Source organism: Hyla sarda, chromosome 1 (genome assembly GCF_029499605.1).
Source record: "Hyla sarda isolate aHylSar1 chromosome 1, aHylSar1.hap1, whole genome shotgun sequence".
In the NCBI taxonomy this organism is placed as follows: Eukaryota; Metazoa; Chordata; class Amphibia; order Anura; family Hylidae; genus Hyla; species Hyla sarda.
Genome location: NC_079189.1, coordinates 420728863 through 420755080, shown reverse-complemented (window position 1 = coordinate 420755080; position 26218 = coordinate 420728863). Strand labels below are relative to the sequence as shown.

Genomic DNA, 26218 nt, shown 5'->3' with positions numbered 1-26218 from the left:
TCTCAAGCTCCGTAGTAGATTTTTTTTGCATAAAAAAGTTGCATGCACTTGCGCACGGACAGAAAGTGCATATGTCCGCAGAAAAGGACATTGACACCCACTTTAACAACTGTTCTTGTTCTGCAACATGAAACAAAGCTACTACATTAATGTTAATGTTAATAATAGAAAAATGAATTATAAAACTAATAACTCTATTAATTTTAAGGTTGAAAATACACACTGCACACCTTGTTAATTTTAGGACACGTACATGCTGGCGTACCCACTAAATGTAAAAATGAATGTGGGTTAAAATAGAATAAGGCACAAAATAATTGTGTAAGAATTTTTACAGACTATGTAAATAACCCATATGTGGCACTAAAGATTTTTCTTAAAAAAAAGAAACATCCATAGTAATACAGCTTCATGCATATTTTGGGGTGGGTAATGTACTGAGCCTTTTTTTTTTTTGTGGCTTCACTATTGTTTATGTGCCTATTGATGCTGCGCTGTCTTCCTTCCTGACAGAAACTCCGGCCTCAGTGCAGACTCTGCCCTCAAAGAGTACAGATATTCTTGGTGCGGCATAGTATGTTTATAATATTTTTTAATTTCTGAGGAGGGTGGATGGGTTGTTGCGGGATAGTTGGAGTGCAGCTATTTAGTGCCAGGCAGGCCAGTCAGGGTGTCACCCGATGCGGTACGCACCCCCTCCCCGTCACTCTCTAGCAATGCTACTGGTTTTTATGTGCACTTGCAGATTCTGCTTTAAATCTACAGGAAAAATCTGCAAAACTGAAATTTGTTTGCAAGTTTTTACTTACACATTCATAGAAAATGTCTCATCAGGAAATTACCTGGAAGGAGATTTATCATTCTTGCAAACAAATATCAGTTTTGCAGATTGTTCCTGTAGATTTAAAGCAGAATCTACAAGTGCACATAAAAATTTAATAATAAAAATTCTTAATCTTTCTTGATAGTCTCTTTTTACTTCATGCAATGAAACATGGTGTTGACATTTAGCCACTCAAAGGCTGCAAAGGTCAAACATAGCTGGAAGCCAGGTGACAGAGGCAGTAGAACAGAGAAGTGCTGCAGTGGCAGGTTAGGTGAGTTTAGTGATTTTATTTTATTTTTTATTTTAACCCCTTTACTCAACAGCCTTATTTGACCTTAAAGGGGTACTCTTGCCCTAAGACATCTTCTCCCCTATCCAAAGGTAGGGACTGATCACTCATGTTGCCATGACAACGGAGGCCACTGTAAAAGTGCTGATCAGTGACAGAGGGAGCTCCGTGACAGAGTGCTGATCAGTGACAGAGGGAGCTCCCTCCCTCTGTTGTCCTAATAGACGCTGCGGTCTTAGTGACCGCAGCGTCTACACTGTTAACCCAGCTCCGATCTTGAGTGCCCGCGGGTGGCCTCCTCTGATGGGGCCCCCCTCACCAGTGATCACTTCACACAGTAAAGCGACGGAGGAGAGGGGGAAGGAGGAGACCCACACCATATCCCTGCTATTGGTCCATCTGTACTGACGGACCAATAGCAGCGATCACCAGCCGAGGACCGCTGCGATTGGTCCCTGGCCGGCTTCAGGGAGGCTTGGCTGTGCAGCACAGCTGAGCTCAATAAACTGTCACAGTTCCCGGCGGCGCTGTGACAGTTTATTCTCATCATGTTTATGTACGTGGTGTTGCGGGAAGTTGTCCCTAATCACCACGTACATGTACCTGATTTTGCGGGAAGGGGTTAAACAGAATTAGTCATTATGCTATATGCAGGGGTATCCATTAAAAAACTCCACAGTAAAATCAACACATTTTGGTGTCGTGGATTTTCCTGCAGCTCTCTGTATTTATTGCATAAAAATTCCACAGCAAATCCCCCTCATGTGCATTCATCAGAGGAATTTTTCAGCAGAATCTGGCAGAAATATTCCGTTCAGAAATTCCATTGCAGCAGACTCTGTTTTCAACAAAATTCTGCAGAAAGAGTTGACATGTCTATTCTTTCTGCAGAATCTGCTCAGAATTGTATTGCCATCTATGGAAATGGCGCATTTCCAAGCGGTCCTAGCGCCAGCTTGTTGTGCAGGCCCCATGCAATCATAGCCTTATAGTGATCGATATTAAACAGACTTGTTGAATTTAGTAATGAAGGGAGAATCTTCTACGGATAAGGGTCCTGGATTTGTACATGTTATGCCTTAGCGTAAATATTACAATCATTTTTGGTTCATCTCTTTCAAGCAGTACAGTCATTTTCTAATTTATGGAAAAAGATTTGTTGCTAGGAAAGACATGCCAGTAGAGAAGTTTTGGCACGCATCCCGACATATTAATGCTATCTGCAGCATTCCCGGAACAATAATTAAAACAATAAATAACAGTATATAAAGAAATAAAGTGGTAATATGATACAAAGGTCATCACAGTCATTTATTGATGACGCCACAATCATTTCAAACAGCTTATAGAAGCAAGTAGCTGATAAAAATGGACATTACCATATTTTTATTCCTTGTAATATTGTCTAGCTCCATGTGCAGACTTTCCAGCTCTGAGCTCAGCGATCTCTGAGACTTGAGGGACTCTGCATACCTTGCCTCACTCTCTTCCAGCTGAAACAAAGAAGGATAATTTAATCCTGCTGCTATGGATGTTACTAATAGAAGCTATTTTCTTAAACAAAAAATTCCAGGTGAGCTTAGACATTGCATTTTTTGCATATAAACATGAATGAGCATGCTATTTTTTGTAGGCCTTGTTTACATTGAATGTCTTTGCTGTTGCAATAGATGTTCTGTAGAGGTTTTTCTGCACAAGGTACCTATTTTTGTGGTTCGTACTAAAATTGACACATAACTTACCTGCAGCAAAGATGGGAATCCGCTGCGGCCAAATAACTTACCTGCAGCAAAGATGGGACTCCGCTGCGGCCAGTTGTTGGCTGAGCAGGATGGTCGTGCTCTGACCCTTCCCAAAAAACACCAATTCCCCTTAGGGCTTTTGCCTCAAAGGGACTAATTCCCTTGAGCTTAAAACCCCTTTATTAAAATTTTACTTTTATTGTTTCTCCTTAAAAACTGTTAATCCCTGTGTAAATAAAAATACAAAAACAGAGTGTTTAAAAATACAGCATAGAACGAGTGGTCTATTCAGTATTAATTACTTCACATGTAATTTGAGGTATACAGAAAAGATCCACGGAATGTACTCTCACAATATTATGACTCCTTTTGGAGTATACTTGTAGTATCTCTCTGTATTGTGATCTCCTTGGGTCTTCTGTTCAGACCCTCGTTGCCACTCTGATAATGCTGCTATTTAAAAACTACCACTACAGTATCCCCCCCAATGTTTTGTCTTCCGTAACCGGCTTTATCAAGGGTCAGGACACTAATGGCATTAGGGTCTGAACAGAAGATCCAAGGAGATCACAATATAGAGAGATAAAGAGAAAGTATACGGCAAAGGGAGTCATAATATAGTGAGAGTATATTAAAGGGGTATTCCAGGAAAAAAAATTTTTTTTGTATGAACTGGCTCCAGAAAGTTAAACAGATTTGTAAATTACTTCTATTAAAAAATCTTAATCCTTCCAATAATTATCAGCTGCTGAAGTTGAGTTGTTCTCACTGACAACAGTGCTCTCTGCTGACATCTCTGCTTGTCTCAGAACTGCACAGAGTAGAAGAGGTTTGCTATGGGGATTTGCTTCTATTCTGGACAGTTCCCGAGACAGGAGTCATAAGAGAGCACTTAGACAGAAAAGAACAACTCAACTTCAGCAGCTCATAAGTACTGAAATAATTAAGATTTTTTAATAGAAGTAATTTACAAATCAGTTTAACTTTCTGGAGCCAGTTGCTTTATAAAAAAAAAGTTTTCTCCTGAATAACCCCTGGATCTTTTCTGCATAGCCCAATTTACATGTGAAGTAGTTAATACTGAATAGACCACTTGATCTATGCTGTGTTTTTAAACACACTGGTCTAGATTTATCAAAGGGTTTAGACTGGTTTTTCCAGTCTAAATTTGTCGCACAGAAAGTCCCAGTCTAAATATGTGCAACTTTTTTGCGACTTTGGCTTTAGAGGATTTTTAGAACATTCTAGTCTATTTTAGACAGAAAAATGCATTGAAAAATGAATTGGTGCTGAATTTATCAAAAGCGACTTTTCAGCGACAAGTCGCATCGGCTGAAGGTACGCTGAAATGTCAGACCATGCTGGAGCAGGTTTAAATACAGTCTAAAGCTTAGATCACAAAGTCCGTGTGCAGACGTTATCAAGAGCCGTGCGCCTTTTGATAAATTAGGTGCACAATAGACCAGCCTAACCCTCTGTAGTTTGGTCTATATTGATGCGGGACAAATAAATTGACAAATCTCCCCCACTGTTTTTGTATTACTTTCAACACAGGAATGGAGAAACAATAAAAGCTCAATTTTAATAAAGGGGTCCCAAGCTCAAGAGAATTAGTCCCTTTGGGGCAGAAGCCCTAAGGGGAATTAGTGTTTTTTGGTATTGTTGACTCTAGGAGCTCCTTAGGTAATTTTGGTAGTGTAGGTGCTCTGAACCTTCGTCTAAGAGATGAGCGGTGGGGGACCAGTAGTAGGTTGGTAATTATATATATATATATATATATATATATATATATTCTATTTTAACAAGGTCCCTGCACTATGTTATTTTTTTCTACAGCACTGGAATATCCCTTTAAGGTTTATGCACCAAAGCTTGATTAAGCCAATTAAATAATGAATGAAAATATGTTTAATTTCAGATATTACTTTTGTTGTTCATCAACCTGTACTAAACAATATTACAAAAACTTTTAGCCCTGACATCAAGGAGGGTTCTTATATTTTCACAATAGTACAAGATAAAGTAAAACCATAATTATAATAATAGTTGTAGTATACTGTAGTTTATCTTCGATTTATCTCAGTACTGTAAATGGTACAAGAGATTTTAGGATTTTATGTTTGCATAGGTGTTTTTCATACTCCAAAACATACTGAGAGGCCAATCGGCTTTCTATGGAATTCTCCCAAGTGTATACATATGTTTGCAGGTGCAGAGTGACCGTAGGCTCTACTGGGAGAAATTTCCTCAGGTTAAGCTAGTCAGGACCACAAAAGAGAGTAAAGCAGTTGGCACTGGGCATCAGCATCAAATGTATGTGCATCTTTAAAATGTAGATACATGTACATACTAGGGTAGAGCAGTGAGTGAACACATCCCTGTTCTACCAGAAATATAAATAATGATGGATAGGAACTGTGCAGGGTTCTCGGTCCCTGTGGGTGCTCAGCTCCAGGGGGGCCACTCACAGTCCCAAAGTTCAAGCAAGTAGAGAATGAAGTGGCACTCCAAGAAGGATTCAATCCAAAGTGGCGTTTTATTCACCAATAAAGTACAAATGCAATGTTTCGGTCCACAATCTGGACCTTTTTCAAGTATGCTTTGATTGATTGTGGACCGAAACGTTGTATCTATACTTTATGGGTGAATAAAACACCACTTTGGATTGAATCCTTATTGGAATGCCATTTCATTCTCTGCTCCCTGTTCTACCATTCACTGTGCAGTTGGTGTCTCAACTCAGGCAGGCACAGTGACATCACTTTATCATGCTGGCCTGTGCTTGCGTCCTCTTTGGTGCCTTGTATGCCACTGGTCCAATGTAGCCAATCAAAATACAGGGTCAAGACACAAACAGAGACTTGCACTAGGGAGTGACGTCATTGTGCCAGCCTGCACTAAGCTGCCTACTCAGAGGTCCGAAGACTACTTGCTCCATTTGTTGCAGGAACACAGCTAAATAATTAAAAATTGTAATATTTTAAGAGGTGTCTATACCATGAAGGGTGGCCTATACTGTGAGGTGGCACTAAGGCGGCACCAATTGTGTGAGGGAGCTCTAAGGGGACATCAGTGTTATAAGAAGGCACTAAGGGAGACCTATTGCTGTGTAGAGGACACTAGATTCACCTGACTTTGCAATTGATCTCTGTACTAAACTTGATTCTAGTTCCGTATTTATTCTGATGTTTGTCCTAGTGCTGTATTGTATTGTGCTGTATATGTACCGGGATCAGTGTTTGTGCAGTATCTCAGTACTGAGTTTAGTTCTGGTGTTGTATTTATGTCATGAACGCGTTCTGTTACTATATTCATGTTATCAGCTTGTATAGATTTAAAGAGGTACTCTACTGGAAAAAAATTTTTTTAAATCAACTGGTGCCAGAAAGTTAAACAGATTTGTAAATTACTTCTACTAAACAATCTTAAACCTTCCAGCACTTATTAACTGCTGTTATGATCCACAGGAAGTTCTTTTCTTTTTAAATTTCCTTTCTGTCTGACCACAGTGCTCTCTGCTGACACCTCTGCCCATGTCAGAAACTGTCCAGAGCAGGAGAGGTTTGCTATGGGGATTTGCTCCTACTCTGGACAGTTCCTAAAATGAACAGATGTGTCAGCAGACAGCACTGTGGTCGGGCAGAAAGGAAATTCAAATGGAAAAGAACTTCCTGTGGATCATGACAGCAGCTGATGAGTACTGGAAGGATTAAGATTTTTTAATAGAAGTAATTTACAAATCTGTTTAACTTTCTGGCACCAGTTGATTTAAAAAAATGTTTTCCAGTGGAGTACCCCTGTAACTTTCATTTAATCAAATTTTATTAAGGGGTTATCCAGCCTTATACAATTGATGGCATATTTTCAGGTTAGGCCATCAACATTAACATAGTTGGGGTCCAACTCTCATCATCCCTGCCGATCAGCTGAATAACTAACTGGCTGTGGTGCTTGTGTGGGTCTTGAAGGTTCTTCAATGTATGCTGATCATGCTTGCATCATTAAAGGGGTATTCCGGCCTTAGACATCTTATCCCCTATCAAAAGGATAAGGTATAAGATGTCTGATCCAGCACTTACCCTTCCCCAGTGCCTGTACACCTCGAAATGCCAAAACCCACGCATTCTACACCCTGACACGATCTTTTGACTGTTTTGCTCTGCCATGCCGGGGGGTTGTAGAGGCCCGTGGATGTTCCCGACCGCTAGGTAAGCAATTCTCTTTGTACCTTTTTTTTGTTCCTGTATTACTCCTCTTCATCTCTCCCCTCACCATCTCTTCTTTCAATATCCTTTTCTCTCTCTCTTCTCTCTCCCTCTCTCTTCCCTCCCCCCTCGCTCTGCATTTAGAGCCCATACGGACTCCCCTCACTCTGATACCTTGAAGGGTTATCTAATGCTTCTATCAGTTTGTCTTACTTAGTCTCCTTACCACTGAAAGTAGTCTCCCCTTAAAGGGCACTGTCTTATAAGACAGACTACCGTTATCGATTCCAATGTTTCCATTTTACCCTGTCTTCTGGCTGAACTTGGCGACTTCCCGACAGTAACCCTTCTTTACAGCGAATTGCACTGTAAATACACTGTTTCTGTGCTATTATTAAAAGGACTTGTTATGTATTTAGAATGCATTTCTGTATGCAATGTTTTGTTACCTTCGTGAAACTGTAATAAAACTGATATTATGAAAAAAAAAGATGTCTGATCGTAGGGGTCCCAGTGGAGGTGCAGCTCCCGGCATTCTGTGCCGAGACACCACACCCCCTTGTGTCACCCCCGCTATTCATGTCTATGGGAGAGAGCAGAATGCCAGGAGCTGAACTAAGATTGTGGGCGGTCCCAGTGGTGGGTCCCCCGCAATCAGACATCTTATCCCCTATCCTTTGGATAGGGGATAAGAGGTCTAAAGCCGGAATACACCTTTAACTTATTAGAAGCAGAGATGCAAGGTTAACCTTGCACTACTGCTACTAATAGTACAGTGATAACCCCTTTAACATCTTTACAGACATTGGTAAACAACATTTTTCCCATTCACTGGGCTTTACAAGCTGATCATATACAGTATATAAAGGTATATGTAGTGTGCTAACTCCTTGTCAGGCCTGTAGGTAAACATGTTTGACCAACAATAAAAAGCTAAGAATAGCTGAAAATCACAACCTTTCTGCAGTTACTACCACTAAATAGGCTTCTATGTCCAATCTTGTACAAATAAGAATGATTATAGAGCTGTGCAATTTAGCCTGTGACTTAGCTCAACAAAAACCATGCCCTATGCTCGCACCTAGCTAGTTGTCTGTCAAAGGCGATCTTGTATATCGGCTGCAGTACATGATGGAATTATTTCTGTGAGACTCGCACATCGAGAACCACCTCAAAAATGAAACTCTATTTTCCACACGTTCACAGACTTCATGAATTATTTTTACGAACAGATGGACACTTTGAGCAAATGCTAATTCCCTTCTGTTTCTCAGCTCTAGAAATGTATGAGAAAGTCTGAAGGTTAGCACAGTATTTCATTTCTAAGTCTCATGATGAATGGTATGCACTCTTTCTACTTACTTTTCTCGGTTTGCTTGAAATAACATGGGGAAAGTAAAAACTCTTTATGCAGAATGATAAAAGTTTTCAGAATTTCTGAATTTAGAAACCCATCGGTCCAATGTAGAGACCCATGGGGAAAAAATTTATATATATATATATATATATATATATATATATATAGATATATATAGATATATATAGATATATATATATATATAGATATATATATATCTATATATATATATATATATATATATATATATATATATATATATATATATAGACAAAGAATCTTCTGTTGCTGTATATATATATATATATATATATATACCACCAGGGACAATATCTGCAACTAGTTTGTATGTCACCCTGTGTTTGTGTGGGTTTCCTCCCACACTCCAAAATATACTGATAGGTGAATTAAGATATTGAGCCCCAAAGGGGACAGACACCAATTTGAATGTACAGCACTGCAGAATCTGTGTGTGCTATATAAATAATTATTATTATATTGACATGGGGATTATAGCAAAAAAAAATCCCACCTATGGATCAAACTTTTTTTTTTCATGTCCCACCAATTTTAATATATTACAGGAATTTAGGTGCACTACTGTGGTAGATGTAAATAATGATATTGGCTAACCCTTAACACTGATGTTAACCCTCAACATCAGTGTTGAGGGATTAGCCAATATCATTGTTTACATCTACCACAGTAGTGCACCTAAATTCCTGTATTATTCTAATTGTTACACATCCACACCGTCTATCTGGTGTAGGATCCTATTGTGGCACTTGTAGTCCGCTGCAGGCATCCTCCATTGTATGCATTTTTATGCTGGAGATCGCCCCTAGCAACAGACCACAAGGGCAGGATCTGCTCCCCCAGCATAAATGCACAACTGCATGTGGGGTTGAGCACCTCCAACCATTTGAGACCACATTGTTTCAATTTTAATATATGTAATTATATTGTACTTGCTAAGATAACAATATTGCCAAATACTTTACTTTTCTATTGCCTTGTTCAAAACTTATTTCCCCTATATGTAGGCCATGTGCCTGCCTTGTTATGAATGTTGTTGTCCCTGGTTACATCCCTCAGTGCTCCTAAGAGGGCTGGGTCAGGCATGCTCAGTTGTTTTTTTTTTTTTTTTTGCTCATTGCCCCCTGCTTCTCCTCTGTTCTGCTCTGTCAGTTTACCCGAAACAAGAACTGAGCACAGAAAAGTAACCTTTCTTCCTGTTCTCCGACACTGTCACTTCCCTCTCCGGTTCAATTTCTCTCTCTTTCTGTCCAACTGTCCTGCAGCCTGATGGGAGGCAGCAGGGAGAAAGGTTGCTCTTCAGTGCTCAGTGCTTGTTTCAGGCAAACTGGCAGAGCGGAAAAGGGGAGCAGCACAGGACTGGAAACAAAAGAACTAACTGAGCATGTGTGACCCAGGTTTCTCAGGAGCACTGTGGGATGTAACCAAGGAAAACATTAATAACAAGGCAAGAACATCGGCTACAGGTAGAGGAATAACTTTTGAACACAGCAAATTAAAAGGATTGGGTAATATTGATGTCTCTGCAAGCACTGTATAATAACATATATTACAATTGGGTGGACAATCACTTTAATTAGGAGTAAACCAGTGGATATTCACCGAGGAATAGACAAAAATAAATCACAAACAACATTTATGTCAATGTCGTTCCACTCTTCAACTAATACGGTTGCAAATCCCTAGACAACCCCTGCCATTCTTGACACTGGATTTCAGCCAGTTAATGCTTCATCTGCTGATCTCCAGACATACACATGACTGGAAATGGAAAGACCATTGAAAATTGTTTCATCAGACAATATCATATGCGATCTTTGCACCATTGAACATGCATGCGGTTTGACCTTTTGTGCATTCAATGCAACATGCATTTAACTCTGAAAGGATTTGAGGGGCAGTAGTTTTATGTGTTCTGGCTACAATTCAAAAAAGTGCTTACTGTCCTACCTTTCAAGCTTTGACTTTCGAACACAGTCTCTTCCCTCTACAGATATTCACCAGCCTTTGCCTACTGAGATGTGATCAAGGAAACATTCGACCTCAACACATCCTTCAACTCAACAATTTGGGTGACGGATGCCCCTACAAGTTGCACATCAACATTAACCCCTTAAGGACCGGAGGTTTTTCCGTTTTTGCATTTTCGTTTTTTGCTCCTTGCCTTTAAAAAATCATAACTCTTTCAAATTTACACCTAAAAATCCATATGATGGCTTATTTTTTGCGCCACCAATTTTACTTTGTAATGACGTCAGTCATTTTGCCCAAAAATCTATGGTGAAGCGGGAAAAAAAATCATTGTGCGACAAAATTGAAAAAAAAAACGCTGTTTTGTAACTTTTGGGGGCTTCCGTTTCTATGTAGTACATTTTTCGGTAAAAATGACACCTGATATGTATTTTGTAGGTCCATACGATTAAAATGATACCCTACTTATATAGGTTTGATCTTGTCGGACTTCTGGAAAAAATCATAACTACATGCAGGAAAATTAATACGTTTAAAATTGTCATCTTCTGACCCCTATAACTTTTTTATTTTTCCGTGCATGGGGCGGTATGAGGGCTCATTTTTTGCGCCGTGATCTGAAGTTTTTAACGGTACCATTTTTGCATTGATAGGACATATTGATCACTTTTTATTCATTTTTAAATTATATAAAAAGTGACCAAAAATGCACTATTTTGGACTTTGGAATTTTTTTGCGCGCACGCCATTGACCAAGCGGTTTAATTAATGATATATTTTTATAATTCGGACATTTCCGCACGCGGTGATACCACATATGTTTATTTTTATTTTTATTTACACTGTGTTTTTTTTTATTGGAAAAGGGGGGTGATTCAAACTTTTAATAGGGGAGGAGTTAAATGATATTTATTCACTTTTTTTTAATTTTTTTTTTGCAGTGTTATAGGTCCCATAGGGACCTATAACACTGCACACACTGATCTTCTATGTTGATCACTGGTTTCTCATAAGAAACCAGTGATCAACGATTCTGCCGCATGACTGCTCATGCCTGGATCTCAGGCACTGAGCAGTCATTCGGCGATCGAACAGCGAGGAGGCAGGAAGGGGCCCTCCCGCTGTCCTGTCAGCTGTTCGGGATGCCGCGATTAGCCGCGGCTATCCCGAACAGCCCGACTGAGCTAGCTGGGAACTTTCACTTTCACTTTTAGCGGCTAAAGGGTTAATAGCGTGCGGCGCCGCGATCAGCGCTGCGTGCTATTAGAGGCGGGTCCCGGCTTCACTATGACGCCGGGCCCGCCATGATATGACGTGGGGTTACTGTGTAACCCCGCGTTATATCAGAAGAGCAGGACCAAGGACGTACCGGTACGTCCTTGGTCCTTAAGGGGTTAAGGGGGTATTCCAGGCCAAAACCTTTTTTTATATATCAACTGGCTCCGGAAAGTTAAACAGATTTGTAAATTAAAAAAGGTTAAAAAATGTGTAGCTCACTTAGCATTAATAAATATACCCGAGGTGAACTGGTGTTACCTTCACCCAAAGGTCTAACAAGTATTAAATAATAAAGTTGAAAAATCAACTGTGAACCAGTCCTCAGGGTATATTAGATATAAATAGAAAAAAGAGAGATGGAAAAAGGAGTGATCCTGATAAAAATAAATATTTATTATATGTTAATTGATCACTGATACTCTCTGTCCCTGCTGGGCTCTAGCATGGGACGCAGAAGTCAGCGATAATGAAATAAAAAAATCTATTAAAAATTACATTAAAAAATGACATTTAAAAATGAGATAAAACTTGCAACTAAATAGGTGATGTATGGAATATTGGATTATTCAATATTGCGCTAAAAATAGCAGAATGCTGTATTATTCAATAACTGGAAAGTTCCAAATTCAAAATGTAACAGTCTTTGTAATTCCAATAGTTAGATAGTAACACAGTTCAGCAGAGTTCCGATGTATCAATCTTAATAATAGTCATTGGTGGTACAAAGTAGCAAGTTATTACTTCAAGTTATTACTTCAGAACACTTAGTATACTGAGTGGATACGAGGTCTGATGCACAGCACCACTCACCGCTCCTGACGCCGTCTATGGTAGCTGGCTTGGCGGGCTGGTGTGGAGTTGTCAACCTCAGGCGATGCCCGATGTCCGATGGCTGGCACGGATGGCACCGGCCTTTCAGGTGTGCCGTGGATCGTGATTTGGTCCACCACTGCTGTCTCCCCAGACCAACTCACGATCCACGGCACACCTGAAAGGCCGGTGCCATCCGTGCCAGCCGAGGACCAAAGGAGAAGGAGATCCGCACAGACATCGGGCATCGCCGGAGGTTGACAACTCCACACCAGCCCGTCCAGCCAGCTACCATAGACGGCGTCAGGAGCGGTGAGTGGTGCTGTGCATCAGACCTCGTATCCACTCAGTATACTAAGTGTTCTGAAGTAATAACTTGAAGCAATAACTTGCTACATTGTACCACCAATGACTATTATTAAGATTGATACATCGGAACTCTGCTGAACTGTGTTACTACCTAACTATTGGAATTAGAAAGACTGTTACATTTTGAATTTGGAACTTTCCAGTTATTGAATAATACAGCACTCTGCTATTTTTAGTACAATATTGAATAATCCAATATTCCATACATCACCTATTTAGTTGCAAGTTTTATCTCATTTTTTAATGTCATTTTTTAATGTAATTTTTAATAGAATTTTTTATTTCATTATCGCTGACTTCTGCATCCTATGCTAGGGCCCAGCAGGGACAGAGAGTATCAGTGATCAATTAACATATAATAAATATTTATTTTCATCAGGATCACTCCTTTTTCCATCTCTCCTTTTTCTATTTATATCTAATATACCCTGAGGACTGGTTCACAGTTGATTTTTCAACTTTATTATTTAGCAGTTAGACAGAAAACTTCAGAAGCTAATAACTATTGGAAGGATTAAGATTTTTTAATAGAAGTAATTTACAAATCTGTTTAACTTTCTGGAGCCAGTTGATATATATAAAAAAAGGTTTTGCCTGGAATACCCCTTTAATTACCCTTTGGAATCCCCTGTCAGGTCTGAACTATCTAATTACTGGTAATGACAGGTATGTAATGAAGAGTTCTGCTTAATAATGTAAAAACATGGATGTTCTATTTCCTTTGTCAAACCCCTGTAAATTTCCTGATTGATATAATTCCCAGGGTGTTTTAGTAGCCAAAACTTTTATAGACTTCCTAAATAAAAAGAACAAAAGAATCCAGCCTGACACATCCTACCAAATTTTGTCATAGAAATGCTTCCATGTTCCCAGTGTCCATGTTCTGCGATCTTTGCACCATTAAACGTGCAGAAGAGCCAGGTGAATATGGATATGCACTTTGCATAGAGCCTCTTAGTGTCTGTTTCATTAGTCCCTTTGTTGATGGTTAGATAAACAGATTATTAATGCTGGTATACTTATGGATGGGTAGTACCCCTTAATAGGAAACATCATTAATATTTGACACTTCCCCCCATAGTTGTGGCCGGGACATATATACCATCTCTTACAGTGAATAGATATAGTAAGGACATGGTGGACACACATATAAATGGAACATCGGATTCTCCTGCTATGCACTGATTTTCTCTGGCATGAATTTACATCCAGTTTTCTTATTGCTGTTCAATGTTTATGTACAATAAAGTGATTTGCTTTAATTTAAGGAAATTGTAATGACAAATGTTTTCTTGTGTACACTAGTGTTATAGACTTCCTGCAGTATTTCTACACTTACAGAAAATTTTTGAAAAACTGTGTCAACATAACATTTTTTAACGGAGGAAGCCACTGGTAATAGATTACTAAAAACAGAAGGTGTCATAGCACACTAATGACTTACCTACTGATTTGGGTTGATGATTAGTAAATTATAGCATTGTCATTTGCTGGCACTTAAAGGGGTTGTCTTCTCTGGTCCGCTGCCTTTTCAGGCCATCTCTTACCTGTTTACGGTAGTCAGAGTTGGTCAAAAAAACTGAAAGCAGCCAAAGCGGGTAAGCTACACAATTTGCTTAAAGGGGTTATCCTGGAAAAAACCTTTTTTTATATATATCAACTGGCTCCAGAAAGTTAAACAGATTTGTATATTACTTCTATTAAAAAAATCTTAATCCTTTCAGTACTTGTGAGCTTCTGAAGTTAAGGTTGTTCTTTTCTGTCTAAGTGCTCTCTGATGACACGTGTCTCGGGAAACACCCAGTTTAGAAGCAAATCCGCATAGCAAACCTCTTCTAAACTGGGCGTTTCCCGAGACACGTGTCATCAGAGAGCACTTAGACAGAAGAGAACAACCATAACTTCAGAAGCTCATAAGTACTGAAAGGATTAAGCTTTTTTAATAGAAGTAATTTACAAATCTGTTGAACTTTCTGGAGCCAGTTGATATATAAAAATATTTTTTTTCCTGGAATACCCCTTTAATTCCTATTGATTTAAATAGTATTTATGTAAAGGCATAACCCCACAAGTTGTACTGTTTACATAACTCCTGGAGTTACATTCACAGAGTAGCCCATGGAAGCTATTTAAATTGCCTAACTTCCCCGCTTCAGCTGTTTCTACTTTCCTGCTAAAATCAGGCCGGAGGTGGTTGAAAAAAAAGAAAAGATGAGACAACCCATTTTAATACCACAGCTCATTTTGATACTTTAAAACAAATCTCCATGCCATTGGGTGAATGACTTTTATTTCCTTCATTTGACTGTAATAATACGTAATGTAATTGTAATGTAAGTTGTACAAGATTTGATGTGGTGGAGACACCGACTTTATCTACACCATTATTTCCCTGCTATCTGTGTGATACTGAAAAACGGAACCGTTGCAGAGCCACTAGTCATGTTCCTGCTCAGCTGTAATAAGTCGTAGTTATCAGCAGGCACATACATCTGCTATGATGACATTTAAATCTATTATGGTAGCTTAATGTGCAGATGTTTAGAAGATAGAGCTGATAAAGTGAGTAAGAAGAATTGTATACAACCCTCAATACATGATCTAGGACAGTAGGGTCATTGCAGTAATAATGTATAAAAAGATTTAGCAGAGCTGAATTTGTCACACCATTTTTGTCTCTTGTGGCAATGAACAGATAAGTGAAGAATGAAGACAAGTCCAGTCTAATGGAAAGATACAACTGACAAGCTTAGCATATTTTAGGGTATATTATGCATGAAATGTATATGGGCGAGAATGTGCATCTCACAACAATTCTTAAACAGGGTAAGCTAGGCAAGCTGAGTTTACTTTTCTAAGTCTTTGGTTAAGTGCCTTGTTCTAAAAAAATTAAATTTTTCATTTTAACAGATGACTGTTCCAAATATCTGTAAGACAGCTCTGGGGTGTAAATGCTAATGGCACCCCTTGCTACATTCCGAGAGGGGTGTAGTGCCCGAAATGGGGTCACGTGTGGGGGAGTTCAATGTTCTGGCACCATGGGTGCTTTGTAATTGCACATGGCCTTCAATTCAAGCCACAGCATGTTATATCCACATATGGGGTATTTCCTTACTCTGAAGAAATGGGTTTACAAATTTTGGAGGCCTTCTTTCCTATTACCGCTTGTGAAAATGAAAAATTTGGGGTAACACCAGCATTTTTTGTGAAACAAAGGTTTTTTTATTTTTTTTTATTTTCATGTCCAACTTACACCTGTGGGGTATTAGGGCTTACTGCACCCCTTATTACGTTCCTTGAGGGGGGAAGTTTTCAAAATGTGGGTGTTCTATTGTTCTGCGATTTTTTTCAGAAGCATTATAACTATCAGCCACCCCTGTTCAAATCATCAATATAGGCCTCAAATGTACATGGTGCGCTCTCACTCCTGAGCCTTGCTGTGCACCCGCAGAGCACTTTATGTCCACATATGGGGTATTTCCCTACTAAGGAGAAATTGTGTTACAAATTGTGGGGGTCAATTTCTCCTTTTACACTTTTTTTTACACTAACATGCTGATGTAGCGCACAACTTTTTCTTTTCATAAGGGGTAAAAGGAGAAAAAGCCCCGCAAAATTTGCAACGCAATTTCTCCCGAGTACAGAGATATGTGGCCCTAAACTGTTGTCTTGAAGTAAGAAAGGGCTTCGGAGTGAGAGAGCGGCACACGCATTTGAGGCCTAAATTAGGGATTTGCATAGGGGCGGACCCAGATGCAAGCATTACACTTGCTTCCACCAATAAAAAAATATTCCCCAAACAGGGTGCCTCAAACTGTTGCAAAACTCCCAGCATGCCTGGACAGTCAATGGCTATCCGGGATTGCTTATAGTTGCAACCGCTGGAGGCTCTGCTTTTGAAGCAGTGCCGCACCAGACGTTTTTCATTTTTATTGGGGGGGAGGGGGGGGAGAGGACAGTGTAAGGGTATGTGTATATTTAGTGTTTAACTCTTTATTTTGTGTAGTGTAATGTAGTGTTTGTAGGGTACAGCCACATGGTTGGGTTCGCAGCGAGTTTCCCGCTGGGAGTTTGAACTGTGGCGGAAAATTTGCCACAGCTCAAACTTGCAGCGGGAAACTCACTGTGAACCCGCCTGTGGGAATGTACCCTATACATTCACAATGGGGGGGGGGCCTCCAGTTGTTGTAAAGCTGCAATTCCCAGCATGCACTGACAGACCGTGCATGCTGGGAGTTGTAGTCTTGCCACAGCTGGAGGTAACAGAACCTAACTCTGTGTTTCCCAACCAGTGTGTCTCCATCTGTGGCAAGACTACAACTTCCAGCATGTACTGATAGCCAAAGGGCATACTGGGAGTTGTAGTTACACAACAGCTGGAGGCACCCAACTACAACTCCCAGTATGCCTAGACAGCCGTTTGCTGTTTGTGCATGCTGGGAGTTGTAGTTATGCTAGATCTGAAGAGCCACATTTTAGAGACCACTGCACAGTGAGTTGTATGTATGCAACGGCAGGAGGCACACAGGAATCCAGCGCCGTAAATGTACGGCACTGTGCGCGAAGTTAATCACTGCAGTGCCATACAGTTATGGCGCACAGTTAACACTTTTTTTCTACTTCTTTCATGTACATATAATATAGTGCAGTGCACATCTGTGCTGCATGCACTGTATTATAGTACATAGTACAGTCGATCAAGACTGCTTCAGCCAGTCTAATGGGCTTATGTAGCCATGACAATGGAGGCTATTGGCAGACCTCCGGTAGCCATCATTTTGCGGGATGCCGATGAAGAGCAGAGGGAGCCTCCTCCCTCTAGCTCACTATAGATGCTGTGGTCAGTATCATCTATAGCACCCACTCTGCAGGACTTTGATGCGCCTGCAGAGTGGGTGCCGATTGGGGGGCGGGGCCAGCCGTGGGGGTTCCACAGTCATTGCTGGTGACCATCAGCTGTCTATGACAGCTGATGTCACCTTACTGTCACCTATAGCAGCCACTCTGCAGGACTTTGATGCGCCTGCAGAGCTTGTGCCGATCGGGGGGCGGTGCCAGCCGCGGGAGGTCCCGCATTCGGCGTGAGTGACCATCAGCTGTCTATGACAGCTTATGTCACCTAACTGTTACAGCATGTTTACATGCTGTGACAGTTTATCTCCAGGATGAGCTGGCTCATCCTAATGTGGGAAGTACCCGCTAATTAGGACGAGCCAGTTCGTCCTGCATCGACGAACAGTTAATGTATACACTCTGTTCCAAATAATTATGCAAATTCTATTTAAGTGTCACAAAGATATTTTGTTTTTCAGTTTAACTCATTGATGGCATTGTGTCTCAGGGCTCTTTTGATCACTGAAAACAATCTCGGACCCCTGTGATAATTAGATTGCCAGGTGAGCCCAATTTAAGGAAAAACTACTAAAGGTGGGTGTTCCCAATTATTAAGCAGACACCATTTTCAAGCAATATGGGGAAGAAAAAGGATCTCTCTGATGCCAAAAAGAGTGAAATAGTTCAATGCCTTGGACGAAGTATGAAAACATTTGATATTTCATGAAAACTTAAGAGTTACACAACAGCTGGAGGCACCCAACTACAACTCCCAGTATGCCTAGACAGCCGTTTGCTGTTTGTGCATGCTGGGAGTTGTAGTTATGCTAGATCTGAAGAGCCACATTTTAGAGACCACTGCACAGTGAGTTGTATGTATGCAACGGCAGGAGGCACACAGGAATCCAGCGCCGTAAATGTACGGCACTGTGCGCGAAGTTAATCACTGCAGTGCCATACAGTTATGGCGCACAGTTAACACTTTTTTTCTACTTCTTTCATGTACATATAATATAGTGCAGTGCACATCTGTGCTGCATGCACTGTATTATAGTACATAGTACAGTCGATCAAGACTGCTTCAGCCAGTCTAATGGGCTTATGTAGCCATGACAATGGAGGCTATTGGCAGACCTCCGGTAGCCATCATTTTGCGGGATGCCGATGAAGAGCAGAGGGAGCCTCCTCCCTCTAGCTCACTATAGATGCTGTGGTCAGTATCATCTATAGCACCCACTCTGCAGGACTTTGATGCGCCTGCAGAGTGGGTGCCGATTGGGGGGCGGGGCCAGCCGTGGGGGTTCCACAGTCATTGCTGGTGACCATCAGCTGTCTATGACAGCTGATGTCACCTTACTGTCACCTATAGCAGCCACTCTGCAGGACTTTGATGCGCCTGCAGAGCTTGTGCCGATCGGGGGGCGGTGCCAGCCGCGGGAGGTCCCGCATTCGGCGTGAGTGACCATCAGCTGTCTATGACAGCTTATGTCACCTAACTGTTACAGCATGTTTACATGCTGTGACAGTTTATCTCCAGGATGAGCTGGCTCATCCTAATGTGGGAAGTACCCGCTAATTAGGACGAGCCAGTTCGTCCTGCATCGACGAACAGTTAATGTATACACTCTGTTCCAAATAATTATGCAAATTCTATTTAAGTGTCACAAAGATATTTTGTTTTTCAGTTTAACTCATTGATGGCATTGTGTCTCAGGGCTCTTTTGATCACTGAAAACAATCTCGGACCCCTGTGATAATTAGATTGCCAGGTGAGCCCAATTTAAGGAAAAACTACTAAAGGTGGGTGTTCCCAATTATTAAGCAGACACCATTTTCAAGCAATATGGGGAAGAAAAAGGATCTCTCTGATGCCAAAAAGAGTGAAATAGTTCAATGCCTTGGACGAAGTATGAAAACATTTGATATTTCATGAAAACTTAAGAGTGTTCATCGCACTATCAAGAGATTTGTGGCTGATTCAGAGCACAAACAGGTTTGTGCAGATAAAGGCACATTGAGGAACATTTCTGCCAGATCCATGCATCTGATCAAGAGAGCAGCTGCTAAAATACCATTACATAGCAGCAAACAGATATTTGAAGCTGCTGGTGCCTCCGGAGTCCCACGGACATGAAGGTGTAGAGTCCTCCAGAGTCTTGCAACTGTGCAGAAACCTTCTATTTGGCCTCCACTAACCAATGCTTACAATCAGAAACAGCTGCATTGAGCAGAAAAATACAGGAAGACTGATTTTAAAACAGTCCTGTTCACTGATGAGTGCCGTACAACTCTGGAGGGTCCAGATGGATGGAGTAGTGAATAGTTGGTGGACGGCCACCCTGTTCCAACAAGGCTGTGACATCAGCAAGGCAATGGTGGAGTCATGTTCTGGGCCGTAATCATGGGAACAGAGCTGGTCGGCCCCTTTAGGGTCCCCGAAGGTGTAAAGATGGCCTCTGCAAAGTATGTGGAGTTTCTGACTGACCACTTTCTTCCCTGGTACAGAAGGAAGAACTATGCTTTCCGTAATAAAATTATCTTCATGCATGACAATTCCCCATTTCATGTTGCAAAGAATACCTCTGCATCAATGATTGCTATGGGGTTAAAAGGAGAGAAAGTCATGGTGTGGCCTCCATCCTCCCCTGACCTCAATACAATTGAGAACCTTTGGCGCATTCTCAAGCAAAATATCTGAGGGTTGGAGGCAGTTTACATCCAAACAGCAGCTCTGGGAGGCTATTCTGACATCATTCAAACACATACAAGCCAAAACTGTCCAAAAACTCACATGTTCAATGGATGGAAGACTTGTGAAGCTGCTATTAAATAAGGGGTCCTGTGTTAAAATGTAACGTGACCTTTGAAAATGTAATAATTTGGAACAGTGCATTGTAAGTTTTTTTATGTTTAAAAAAAAATACTGTTATCCTTAGGAGGTTTGTTCAATAAAATGAATTGTGAATTGAATTGTACTCTTAATAGTTGATAACATGAGAATTATGTTGACTGTTATTTACATCAACTATTCAGGTAAATGAGAAAAATATAATTTTCATAATAATTTGGAACAGGGTGTATAGATAAGCTGGTATGACACATGTAAAACAAATTGTACTCTAATCTATATAATATCTCTATGAAAAAAAACAGCTTGAGAAAAAAAATGATTTGTGTATGTTGAGAATGGGGGGATAAAAATGGGGATTTAATGAATTTAATGAATTAATATATGCAGTCCAATAGACACTATTCCTGTCTAAAGGATAAGCCATAGAATCAAAAACCTCTTAAAATCCATTATTCTGAGATTCAATACTTTCCCTACTATGAGTAGTATTGCAGAAAGAGCAGAGCTTTTAATATTGTAACATAACCAATTTAGGAGCAATATTCTGTTATACATATTTTATATCTTATCGACCTTGATGAAGATAAATGATTTATAAGTCTTTACCACTTGCCACATAATACCACCAAAAGAAACCAATAAGGTAGATTCATCAGAGTATTTATGTCAATTTTATGTATGTAACAATATCCAAAAAGGAAAGGCAGAGTGGGAAAAAGAAAAGGGTGCACAGTTTCAAGAGCCAGACTTACTGATCTCCAACTTATACAACAGAAGCAACACTGCATTTCTCCAGCAAAAAAGTGCAAAAAATGTCTTAACTATCAGTGCTAGGTTAAAGAAAAATAAAACGTCTAACTGTGTCTTTAACTCTAAACTATAAAATAATGCCCCTCCCCCCCCCCCCAAAAAAAAAAAAGAATACTAAATAAATAAATGACAGAATTGGAGTGTTTTGGCCAACTTGCCTCAGAAATAAATGAATAAAAAGCAAACACATTTGGTACCCTGAAATGATACCAATGAAAATGTCAACTTATCCTACAAAAAACATTGAGGAGGATGTAAAAATATGAAACCTGCTATACTCTATCCGGTCCACCGCAGATGAAGTGCTGATGCTCCTGGTCCTTTGCTGGTCTCTGCGTTCTCCAAGATCTGTGTCAACCCAACTTCAAAGACTCTGCCCAAACAGCCAATCAGTGACTGAAGTGGGACACCACTGTGTCCACTGACTAGCTGATGTTATGCCGAGCGCTCCGGGTTCCCGCTCCTCCCCGGAGCGCTCGCTACACTCTCGCTCCCGCAGCGCCCCGGTCGGATCCACTGACCGGGTGCGCTGCGATACCGCCTCCAGCCGGGATGCGATTCGCGATGCGGGTGGCGCCCACTCGCGATGCGCACCCCAGCTCCCGTACCTGACTCGCTCTCCGTCGGTCCTGTCCCGGCGCGCGCGGCCCCGCACCCTAGGGCGCGCGCGCCGGGTCTCTGCGATTTAAAGGGCCACTGCGCCGCTGATTGGCGCAGTGGTTCTAATTAGTGTGTTCACCTGTGCACTCCCTATTTATACCTCACTTCCCCTGCACTCCCTCGCTGGATCTTGTTGCCATTGTGCCAGTGAAAGCGTTCCCTTGTGTGTTCCTAGCCTGTGTTCCAGACCTCCTGCCGTTGCCCCTGACTACGATCCTTGCTGCCTGCCCCGACCTTCTGCTACGTCCGACCTTGCTTCTGTCTACTCCCTTGTACCGCGCCCATCTTCAGCAGTCAGAGAGGTTGAGCCGTTGCTAGTGGATACGACCTGGTCACTACCGCCGCAGCAAGACCATCCCGCTTTGCGGCGGGCTCTGGTGAATACCAGTAGTGACTTAGAACCGGTCCACTAGCACGGTCCACGCCAATCCCTCTCTGGCACAGAGGATCCACCTCCTGCCAGCCGGCATCGTGACAGTCCTCCTGCCAGCCGGCATCGTGACAGTAGATCCGGCCATGGATCCCGCTGAAGTACCTCTGCCAGATGTCGCTGACCTCACCACGGTGGTCGCCCAGCACTCACAACAGATAGCGCAACAAGGCCACGAGCTGTCTCAACTGACCGTGATGCTACAGCAGCTACTACCACAGCTTCAGCAATCATCTCCTCCGCCAGCTCCTGCACCTCCTCCGCAGCGAGTGGCCGCCTCTGGCCTACGACTATCCTTGCCGGATAAATTCGATGGGGACTCTAAAATTTGCCGTGGCTTTCTTTCACAATGTTCCCTGCACTTGGAGATGATGTCGGACCAGTTTCCTACTGAAAGGTCTAAGGTGGCTTTCGTAGTCAGCCTTCTGTCTGGAAAAGCTCTGTCATGGGCCACACCGCTCTGGGACCGCAATGACCCCGTCACTGCCTCTGTACACTCCTCCAGGAAAGACGTACGCTGACTCCGCACAAAGGTGAAACAGTCCTTGATGTCAACTCTGCTTCTCCACGTCTTACTGTGCCTGTGCGGATATCTGCCTCTACCTTCTCCTTCTCCACTAAGGCCTTCTTGGACTCCGGATCTGCAGGAAACTTTATTCTGGCCTCTCTCATCAACAGGTTCAACATCCCAGTGACCAGTCTCGCCAGACCTCTCTACATCAATTGCGTTAACAATGAAAGATTGGACTGTGCCGTGCGTTACCGCACGGAACCCCTCCTAATGTGCATCGGACCTCACCACGAAAAAATTGAGTTTTTGGTCCTCTCCAATTGCACTTCCGAAATTCTCCTTGGACTACCCTGGCTTCAACACCATTCCCCAACCCTGGATTGGTCCACAGGGGAGATCAAGAGTTGGGGTCCCTCTTGTTTCAAGGACTGCCTTAAACCGGTTACCAGTACTCCTTGCCGTGACCCTGTGGTTCCCCCTGTAACCGGTCTCCCTAAGGCCTATATGGACTTTGCGGATGTTTTTTGCAAAAAACAAGCTGAGACTCTACCTCCTCACAGGCCTTATGACTGTCCTATTGACCTCCTCCCGGGCACTACTCCACCCCGGGGCAGAATTTATCCTCTCTCTGCCCCAGAGACTCTTGCTATGTCTGAGTACATCCAGGAAAATTTAAAAAAGGGCTTTATCCGCAAATCCTCCTCTCCTGCCGGAGCCGGATTTTTCTTTGTGTCCAAAAAAGATGGCTCCCTACGTCCTTGCATTGACTACCGCGGTCTTAATAAAATCACGGTAAAGAACCGCTACCCTCTACCTCTCATCTCTGAACTCTTTGATCGCCTCCAAGGTGCTCACATCTTTACCAAACTGGACTTAAGAGGTGCTTATAATCTCATCCGCATCAGAGAGGGGGATGAATGGAAAACGGCATTTAACACTAGAGATGGTCACTTTGAGTATCTGGTCATGCCCTTTGGCCTGTGCAACGCCCCTGCCGTCTTCCAAGACTTTGTTAATGAAATTTTTCGTGATCTCTTATATTCCTGTGTTGTTGTGTATCTGGACGATATCCTGATTTTTTCTGCCAACCTAGAAGAACACCGCCAGCATGTCCGCATGGTTCTTCAGAGACTTCGTGACAACCAACTTTATGCCAAAATGGAGAAATGTCTGTTTGAATGTCAATCTCTTCCTTTCCTAGGATACTTGGTCTCTGGCCAGGGACTACAAATGGATCCAGACAAACTCTCTGCCGTCTTAGATTGGCCACGCCCCTCCGGACTCCGTGCTATCCAACGTTTTTTGGGGTTCGCCAATTATTACAGACAATTTATTCCACATTTTTCCACCATTGTGGCTCCTATCGTGGCTTTAACCAAAAAGAATGCCAATCCTAAGTCATGGCCTCCTCAAGCGAAAGACGCCTTTAAACAGCTCAAGTCTGCCTTTTCTTCAGCTCCCGTGCTCTCCAGACCTGACCCATCTAAACCCTTCCTATTGGAGGTTGATGCCTCCTCAGTAGGAGCTGGAGCGGTCCTTCTACAAAAAAATTCTTCCGGGCATGCTGTTACTTGTGGTTTTTTTTCTAAGACCTTCTCTCCGGTGGAGAGGAACTACTCCATCGGGGATCGAGAGCTACTAGCCATTAAATTAGCACTTGAGGAATGGAGGCATCTGCTGGAGGGATCAAGATTTCCAGTTATTATTTACACCGATCACAAGAACCTCTCCTATCTCCAGTCTGCCCAACGGCTGAATCCTCGCCAGGCCAGGTGGTCGTTGTTCTTTGCCCGATTTAATTTTGAAATTCACTTTCGGCCTGCCGATAAGAACATTAGGGCCGATGCTCTCTCTCGTTCCTCGGATGCCTCGGAAGTAGAGCTCTCTCCGCAACACATCATTCCTCCTGACTGCCTGATCTCCACTTCTCCAGCCTCCATCAGGCAAACTCCTCCAGGGAAGACCTTCGTCTCTCCACGCCAACGCCTCGGAATCCTCAAATGGGGTCACTCCTCCCATCTCGCAGGTCATGCGGGCATCAAGAAATCCGTGCAACTCATCTCTCGTTTCTATTGGTGGCCGACTCTGGAGACGGATGTTGTGGATTTTGTGCGAGCCTGCACTGTCTGTGCCCGGGATAAGACTACTCGCCAGAAGCCCGCTGGTCTTCTTCATCCTCTGCCTGTTCCCGAACAGCCTTGGTCTCTGATTGGTATGGACTTTATTACAGACTTACCCTCATCCCGTGGCAACACTGTTGTTTGGGTGGTCGTTGATCGATTCTCCAAGATGGCACATTTCATCCCTCTTCCTGGTCTTCCTTCTGCGCCTCAGTTGGCAAAACAATTTTTTGTACACATTTTTCGTCTTCACGGGTTGCCCACGCAGATCGTCTCGGATAGAGGCGTCCAATTCGTGTCTAAATTCTGGAGGGCTCTCTGTAAACAACTCAAGATTAAATTAAACTTTTCTTCTGCTTATCATCCTCAATCCAATGGGCAAGTAGAAAGAATTAACCAGGTCCTGGGTGATTATTTACGGCATTTTGTTTCCTCCCGCCAGGATGACTGGGCAGATCTTCTACCATGGGCCGAATTCTCGTATAACTTCAGAGTTTCTGAATCTTCTTCCAAATCCCCATTTTTCGTGGTGTACGGCCGTCACCCTCTTCCCCCCCTCCCTACTCCCTTGCCCTCTGGTGTACCCGCTGTGGATGAAATATCTCGTGATCTTTCCACCATATGGAAAGAGACCCAAAATTCTCTCTTACAGGCTTCATCACGCATGAAGAAGTTTGCTGATAAGAAAAGAAGAGCTCCCCCCATTTTTTCTCCCGGAGACAAGGTATGGCTCTCCGCTAAATATGTCCGCTTCCGTGTTCCTAGCTACAAATTGGGACCACGCTATCTTGGTCCTTTCAAAATTCTGTGCCAGATTAATCCTGTCTCTTATAAACTTCTTCTCCCTCCTTCTCTTCGTATTCCTAATGCCTTTCACGTTTCTCTTCTTAAACCACTCATCATCAAGCGTTTCTCTCCTAAACTTATCTCTCCCACTCCTGTCTCCGGTTCTTCAGACATCTTTCCCGTAAAGGAGATTCTGGCCTCCAAAAAGGTCAGAGGAAAAACCTTCTTTTTGGTTGACTGGGAGGGCTGTGGTCCTGAAGAGAGATCCTGGGAACCTGAGGACAATATCCTAGATAAAAATCTGGTCCTCAGGTTCTCAGGCTCCAAGAAGAGG

The 26218-nt window shown here is 42.2% G+C and overlaps 1 protein-coding gene across 1 annotated transcript in view; it reads right to left on the bottom strand.

The window, feature by feature from the left end:
* MYO18B (myosin XVIIIB) overlaps window positions 1-26218 on the bottom strand; it is a 602318-nt gene that overhangs the window by 158816 nt on the left and 417284 nt on the right. The window contains exon 37 of the mRNA XM_056518071.1: window positions 2495-2608. Within this exon, the coding sequence (XP_056374046.1) occupies window positions 2495-2608 (114 nt within the window). The remainder of the gene's footprint in view (window positions 1-2494; window positions 2609-26218) is intronic.